The sequence below is a fragment of the Zeugodacus cucurbitae genome, chromosome 6 (genome assembly GCF_028554725.1).
Source record: "Zeugodacus cucurbitae isolate PBARC_wt_2022May chromosome 6, idZeuCucr1.2, whole genome shotgun sequence".
Classification (NCBI taxonomy): Eukaryota; Metazoa; Arthropoda; class Insecta; order Diptera; family Tephritidae; genus Zeugodacus; species Zeugodacus cucurbitae.
In genome coordinates this window covers 9,394,769-9,403,360 of record NC_071671.1, presented here as the reverse complement: position 1 = coordinate 9,403,360, position 8,592 = coordinate 9,394,769, and the positions used below count along the sequence as shown (strand labels likewise).

The 8,592-nt window shown below is 34.3% G+C and overlaps 1 protein-coding gene across 1 annotated transcript; it reads right to left on the bottom strand.

Moving 5' to 3' along the window:
- Positions 1–6,080: 6,080 nt before the first annotated feature.
- LOC114803803 (protein EFR3 homolog A-like) lies at positions 6,081–6,775 on the bottom strand. Its single transcript, XM_054234314.1, has 3 exons — positions 6,506–6,775; positions 6,353–6,412; positions 6,081–6,270 (listed from the first exon to the last, which is right to left on the bottom strand). The coding sequence occupies exons 1-3, from the start codon at positions 6,703–6,705 to the stop codon at positions 6,261–6,263; spliced, it is 270 nt and encodes an 89-aa protein (XP_054090289.1). The 5' UTR covers positions 6,706–6,775; the 3' UTR covers positions 6,081–6,260.
- Between the last annotated feature and the right edge of the window lie 1,817 nt (positions 6,776–8,592).

The window sequence follows — 8,592 nt, the reverse complement described above, 5'->3', positions numbered from 1 at the left end:
CTATGTACATATATGCATATAACAGAGATATGTTTGTTTGTATACAAGTGTACGTGTACAGAACATGCTTTGAAAATCTAACCATATTATTGATTTATGCTTTGTTTCTTAGCAATTAATTAAGTTATTTCAAGTAATTTGTGAGTGTTTTGATTGCAAAATATGTTTTATTAAGTTTTATTTTCATCTCTCTAATTAAGATATCTTATTTATTTATATTAAGATATTTACCGCATAAAGTCAACCGGAAATATAAAAATTATTATATTAGGTACTAATGTATATAGGGATGCCGGGAAAGTCGCTAATCGATTTTATCCATTTTTAACACCATGCGAGATAATTATAAGATAAAGTCCATTTCAATTCATTAAGATGTCTCACAATTTATTGATATTTACGGTATAAAGCCAGCCTTGGAACCGGAGCTTCTGGATCTTTAAGGGGATATATAATTACAAAAAATAGATTTTTTTTGTTTTGCTTATTCGACAGTTATTCTTAAAAAATATCATGTGAAAGCGGTAAGGTCGTATCTTGAATAGTTTTTTAATGACAGCCTTCTAAAGAGCGACCGCTCTCAGGTATACAACGCTATAGTCAAAACTTTAAACGCGTTTTTCTCGAAATGACATTTCTCAAAATTGCTAACATCATAACTCAACGAGAAATTGACCGATTGATTCAAATTGAAACTGAGTATTCTTTAATATATTTGCTATACAATGACCTACGATCTTTGGTTTAACCTACGATCGATTGGTTGAAAATTGTCAAATTGGCATTAAAAAAACGATACGTTTTTCTCAACTTCGCCATTTTGTTAAAATTTGATATTTTTTAAAAAAATCTTAGGTCATTGCATAGGAAATACCTTCCACTTTAATAACCTTTATGAATTTTTTGTTCCAACTACTCATTTGGCCGGAATCATGTCAGCAGTTGGGGAACTTTTTTTGGCACCTCCGAAAACGGCACATAACTTCGTTATTTTTTCAATGTTTTTGTAAAAAAAAAATCTTAATATATATCGATTGGTTGAAAATTGTCAAATTGGCATTAAAAAAACGATACTTTTTTCTCAACTTCGCCATTTTGTTAATATTTGATATTTTTTAAAAAATCTTAGGTCATTGCATAGGAAATACCTTCCACTTTAATAACCTTTATGAATTTTTTGTTCCAACTACTCATTTGGCCGGAATCATGTCAGCAGTTGGGGAACTTTTTTTTGACACCTCCGAAAACGGCACATAACTTCGTTATTTTTTCAATGTTTTTGTAAAAAAAAAATCTTAAAATATATCTTAAACTGGTATACCCCCTTAAGAGTTTTTGGCCAATATCGATTAAGTTTAGAATAATCAAGTACTTGATTTAGGCTAAATATTAAAATTTGTAGATACTCGCAAGGTTGGAAAGTTAGGTGCTTCCCGGTCCCAAATCACAACTCTACCCAAAGCACATATGGTATTTTTGTTATTTTTTCTTTTTATATATTTATGTGTTTTTCTTTTCCTCGTATATTTCAAAAGGTGATTTAACTGACGTATCTTTACCCAATTTAACTAAAATCACAACCAATCTCAAGCATATATACTTTTAAGAATAACACTTCAGTGTTAGTTCTGAGAATAATAAAGATTACCTGAATATGGCCAAAATAATATCACTTAGGAATCGAAATAAACTAAAAATTCTTATTTTTTGATAAATCACCAACTCACTATCTTTGTGAGACAAATCAATCACTAACATAAATATTTGTATATTGATTTAATCAATATATGTGACTGATCTACGGAAAGGGGGCTTAGGTGTCAAAAAATCAATTTTCACTTTTTAGTTGATTCGGATGGAAGATGAGATGCTTTTTTTAACAGTTTACTGTAATAATTTTTTAAATTGCTGTGGTTCCAACATTGATTTTGCAAATATAACATTTCATTCGAGGATTTATCATAGGAGGCAACTAGCTCCTAGACCAAAAATTCAATATCACTTGCTTTGGTTTTATACCCTGAACAGGGTATATTAAGTTTGTCACGATGTTTGTAACACCCAGAAGGAAGCGTCGGTGGCCCTATAAAGTATATATATAAATGATCAGTATGTTGAACTGAGTCGATTTAGCCATGTCCGTCTGTCTGTCCGTCCGTCCGTCTGTCTGAATATATACGAACTAGCCCTTCAGTTTTTAAGATATCATTTTGAAATTTTGCAGATGTTATTTTCTCTTCAAGAAGCTGCTCATTTGTCGGAACTGCCGATATCGGACCACTATAGCATATAGCTGTCATACAAACTGAACGATCTGAATCAAGGGCTTGTATGGAAAACTTCCGCATTTTACTACATATCTTCTCGAAATTTGGTGTGAGTTATTGTTTATAGAAATAATTTAATCTCCAAAAAAATTGTTCAGATCGGTTCACTATATTATATAGTTGCCATACAAACCGAACGATCGGAATCAATAGCTTGTATGGAAAATTTTCGCATTTGACGTGGTATCTTCACGAAATTTGACATGGATTACTACTTAAGGTAATAATATAATCTCCGAAGAAATGGTTCAGATCGGTTAACTATATAACCTTAATGTTTCTAGCAAACAACCCGGCTAAAAAGAATTAGTAAAATGTTTTCTTTTTTTTTACTTACTTTTTCTTACGTCTTTAGATTTGCTTAAACACATAGTTACTAAAAGAAATGCACCTGTGAAGGGTATATTAGCTCGGTACAGCCGAAGTTAACGTTTTTTCTTGTTTTTTTTTTATTATTTGCATTTTTGTTAAGTGTAATATCTTAAAAATATTCTCTAAAAATTTTAAGTTAATCCGATAAATACTTTTCGAGTTATTGGACAAATAACAAAGAGCGCTCGAGCACTCCAAAACGCTAGTGTGAAACTTTAAATGCATTTTTCTCAAAACTATATTTTTTGAACTGGTGGCAACTGTAATTCGAAACAGCTTTTAGAATACATAATAATCCTGGGACTGATCGAAGCTTTTTTTTCAAAAATTTCGATTTTTTAAAACCAATTAACTCTGGATAATTTTCTAAAAATTTAGAAAAAAAAAATTTAGATTTTTAGAGCCGCCATTTTGTTAATTTAAAAAAAAAATAAAAAAGCTGCAATCAGGCCCAGGATTATCTATTTATAAAACTAATTTTTCTTATCCGATTGATTTTAGATGAAGCTCCAAGGAATTATGATTGTCACCGCAAGGACCTTTTTTTGGCACTGTGTGAAAAAAACAAAAATTATACATTTTTTTTTTTTTAATTTCGTGACTTCAAGTCAAAACTTTGTGTAATAATGCCATATTATTACTTTTGAAAAAAACATGGTTTAATAGCAAAAAAAATACTGCAAATTTTCATTTTTTCGTGCCTCTGACTACCCCTAACCCCTTAATCGATATATTGAATACAACATGGATTTTAACCTTTTACTCATATTCCAAGAGACGGACTTAGAGAGCCGTGACTTGCTATAATTTTTTTACCTCTCCTTATAACAGCAAGTCAAAAGAAGAAATTAGCTACTTAGTAGTCATTCATCAAACCTTCTACATCTTACAATATAAAAATCTCAGTATTTCTATCTGAGAAAATTGATTTTGATTCCAGTAGTCAGTCCAACAGTAGCGACGGGGACGAATAACATGACAAACATCCGGTTGATACCACCTATTGGTGATGATGACTGATGTTGATCTCAAGTATATTAAGAACGAACTTATTAGAAGTATTTGAATTAGAATAGAATATGATACACTTAAACTTTCCAAAGAGAAATTATTTAACGAAATCATTGCATAGCCGAATTATTTTTTAATAATAATTTAAGGTTTCTCTTGAATAGATCTACATAGCTTTATAAAGCTCTGATAGATGGCCGCAGAATAATATAGAGTTCTCGACCTAACAGTATTAGTTGGGGAAGAAACTCGGTATTTAATTTGAAATTTTTAATGATGGTGAACTGTGAAACCGCTCAGCGGTCAGACCAATCTTCTTATAAAAAAACTGAAATGTGTGAAACTTTGATGATAACTGGTGGATAAGTGCCTCATGCCCAAAAGTTCGACCACATCTATCCAATCCGAATTAATACTCTAATAAGTAATACTTAGTTGTTTAGTGTAAACTGAATTCCGTACTCAAAATTCTAAATCGAAATTGTACCTTCCAAATAATGGCCTAGAGTTATTGGAAGCAAAATTTTGGTAGTTGGCGGTCATGGTTTTGAGAATGTAGTCACCAATCGCCCACATATTGTGAAGTGATGTGAATCGAAGAATTTATTAGTTGAGACGAAGGCAACAGGTGTTCAAACGAAACAATTTTGTATGTGCTTAAATGTACATATACATATATATGTACATAAGCTGAGCTTTGAATTCATTGATATAAACAAAAGGAGCTTTTCACCACATTTGAGACACCACAGACCACATCGTGTGTACATGTGTATGTATTAGTAAGCATGAATTCAACAAAACTTGAGCACGAGATGAAAGCTCGAGGAGAGTAAAATGTATGCGCTTGCGAACACTAGTCGTCAACAAAATGACTGCAGCCGCGAGTATACTTATATCAAAAATAGGTTACTAATTAATTATTTATATCAGAATTAAATTTTCGGAGTTCAATTTCGACAGCGTGTGCAGTAATACACCTAAAACTCGAATCTCGAGGGAGTTTTAGATGCAGCGACGCTAAGTTCTCCAAAGTACTCATAATGCGAAAACCTGGAGTACATTCGAGTTTTCAAAAAAGGACCCCATGATTATTGAAAAAAATTCTGATCCACAAGCGCAGTACAAAATGTGACCGTGTCAGTGAGACAAAGAAGTGCCCGCAGTGTTGAGAATATTGCTGCCGCTAGCGCATCAATTGAGGAAGACGCAAATCAGTCTCTCACATGTTATAATTCAGGGCAGGACACCTCTGTGACGTCGTTGTGGCGAAGTCACAAGTCACACAGCGAATGTCACAATCGAATTATTGAAAACCAAGTTTGGTGGAAGTGTTATCTCACGAAATGGTCCAGTCAATTGGTCGCCTCGTTCGTGCGATTTGACGCCATTAGACTATTTGCTGTGGCGCAACGTCCAGTCTGTGGTCTATGCCAACAAGCCAGCGACGATTGATGAACTTCATACGAATATCGAACGTGAAATTGCAGCAGATTCGGCCGAATTATGCTTGAAAACCGTCGAAAATTAGGTTCTGCGTTGCAAAAGAAATCGTGTTCCATATAGCTCTTATTGAAAACCCCTTACCATTTCGTCGAATAACGAATATGGAATTTGTTATCAATATTTTTATACTCTTGTAACAAAGTTGCTAAGTTTGTTCACATAACGGTTGTTTGTAACACCCAAAACTAAACGAGTTAGATATAGGGTTATATATACCAAAGTGATCAGGGTGAAGAGTGGAGTTCAAATCCGAATGTCTGTCTGTCCGTCTGTCTGTGCAAGCTGTAATTTGAGTAAAAAATAGGATCTCTTAACGAAACTTGGCACTTGGATGTAATTTTTTTGGAGAATTAGGCGTGGCCCCGCCCCCTACTAAGTTTGTTGTACATATGTCGTAAACTATTTGAGCAATATCAACCAAACTTTATGGAATCGTTTCTTTTAGGTACTACCTTATACAGTCCAAAAATGAAAGAAATCGGATAATAACCACGCGCACCTCCCATACAAAGGTTAGGTGGAAAATTACTAAAAGTGCTTTAACTCACTAACGAAACACGTCAGAAATAATAAATTTTACAGAATAATTACCAGAAAGAAGCTGCACTCAGATTTTTTACAAAATGGAAAATGGGCGTGGCATCGCCCACTTATGGGTCAAAAACCATATCTCAGGAACTACTCGACAGATTTCAATGAAATTCTGCATATAATATTTTTTTGACACCCTGATGACACGTGTGGATAATGGACGAAATCGGTTCACGCTTAGCCTTTCCTTACTTGTTCAAATAAAGTTTTGTCACAATATCTCTCAGATAAAATATCCGAAATATAACGTTAATTCTGAGTTGATATGTTTGATCATTTGCGCTTCTTGCCATGATAAATTTACTTTCCAATTTTATTTTTATATTTGAAAAACACATTATCCTTCTCACGCTCTATCCAAAAGTTCTCTGGCTGTTTGACGAGTATTCAGTCAGCCAGCTGGAATCAATAGGCTTCGACACTTTGTAGAATCACTGGAGATTACACACACCATTATAAGACACTAAAATTGACAGTATATTAGAATAATTGAGAGCTTATTTTATTGTCTAACTATATATGTATAACATATCAATTAAATTTACATTTTCGCCATTACGCCAAACACCACCGAGTTAAGCGCCTCCAATGTTAGTTTGATGTACCTAAGCAAAAGAAGAGCATATATTTACTATAGTCGAACACATGTACATAGTAGAGATATTTACTGTTATATACTCATATTATATGTAACTTACGCATCCTCGTCAATTAGAGCAAATTTTTTCAATTTTATCGCCAAGTACATTAGAACTTGATTGAAGTGTTGAGGCTGTGCATAAGCGTAAATCAGCATGCGCTTCAGCCTATTAATTTTTAAGCCCTCATAGGGATTTCGTGGATAAATGCCGTTCACTAAGCGTTTGTAGCGCGGTTGGAAAATATGCCTCAACTTCATTTGTGGCGAACTTTAAGTTGTAAGACTTCAAATTCAACTGAACTGAAAGTGAGTTTCAGTTTGAGTTAGCTCTGTTGGCGCACTTGTAAGGAGGTGCTTAGGCCGAGCGCAACCGAACTTTACTTACGCACTTATCAATTCACGAGAGCGGTTCGATGCAGCAATATCGCAACAGATCCAGATCGCAGATTAAATGCAAAATAAAATCGGACTCGTAGTAAACAAAAAGCACAACCCTTTCTGCGCCATTTCGTGGCCATCGATGAAGCTTAGACCCATTGGTCCAGAGATCACAGGTCACTGACATCAAGGAGCAATTGAAACAGGGGAACCCCGCGAACTTACACTGAAACATGCACAGAAAAAGGCGAGTAGTGTTGTATCTGAAGCGTTTTCCGGGAATCGTAAGTTGTGATCTACATCAAATATGTGGAGAAAGAGGTCACAAGGCTTTACTAGGCCTACGGACTAATAACCGTTTCTAAGAGACTATGAAATAATTCACTGTTTTATTTCTAGATTTTTACATAAATAAATTAGCTCAGTTTTCATTATCGTCGAATTTTTGGGATTTCAACGACAATTTATACAACTATTGTAGATTATAGATATTTTAAGAAGTTTTTTTATAACAGAAATACCTTCGGCGTTTTGCCCTTGTCTATCAAGAAGCTGATCACTATTTGAAAAAAATAATTAAATTTTTACCAGCACTGGCTCAGAACCCGTGACCAGCGTAGTGATATTGCACACTCCTAAAATGACACCACAGTGAATACGACACACATCTGTAATCTATACAAACATAGCATATAGAATATAACTGTATGAGAAGTTTATTATTTAAGAGTGTTTAATTACATCATAAACGAAGACTTAGTATATGAATGAAAACATATGTAAGGAAGAGTCAAGTTTCTATGGAACAGTAAGTTCTATACACAGCATACATATTAATATACCGCACCCACAAAATGTCGTTAGTCCATAATAACAATATATAATCTCGAGAACACTGAATCGATTTCGTTAATTTGATTTTTTAGAATATTCCTTGAAGTACAAGGGACGGTTACAAAACTCCCTCCCATGCAAACAATTTGTAATCTATATATCTAAAAGAAAGTCGTGTTGTAACTAACGACATATTTATAACTCAGAAACTTACGAAGTCTCAATGCATCAGATCATGCAAAGAGGCAATTAATAGACTAGCGGGAGAAAACTCATTTATAATTATCTGGGTACCCGGTCATATAGGAATAGAAGGAAATGACGGAAGATGACGAGACACTAGAACATTATCTCTGCGAATGCCCGGCCTTCTGTCGGTTATGAAGAGATATCTTCCAAGGCTCCCATTACTCTAATCTGAGAGAAATTATGCAGCATAGGGGATGGTATAAACTCAGTAGCTTCGTTAAATCGACAGAGTTGTTCAGTTGATGCTTATCAGGGTACCTTCGGGGAGCACTATGCGCTTAATAATGGCCTAAGTGCGGCCTCTTGCGGTCAGGCTCTCTTCGTCTCCCTTTTCAACCAACCAGCCTTAGGACCGTGAAAAGGATATGGGATACTTTTTATCACGTTCCCGTAAGACATATACAGGTAGAAATTTCTAAATTTTTATACGATGGCGAATGGCGAAAACCGGCATTTCCTTATACAGTCTAAAAATGGAGGAAATCGGATTATAACCACACCCATTATTATATTATATTGAAAATTACGAAAAGTGCGTTAATTCAATAATGGAAAACATCAGAAACACTAAATTTTACAGAAGAACTGGTAGAAGGAAGCTGCACTCAGTTAAAAAAAAAATGAAAAATGGACGTGACGTCACCCATTTATGGGCCAAAAACCATATCTCAGGAACTACTCGAC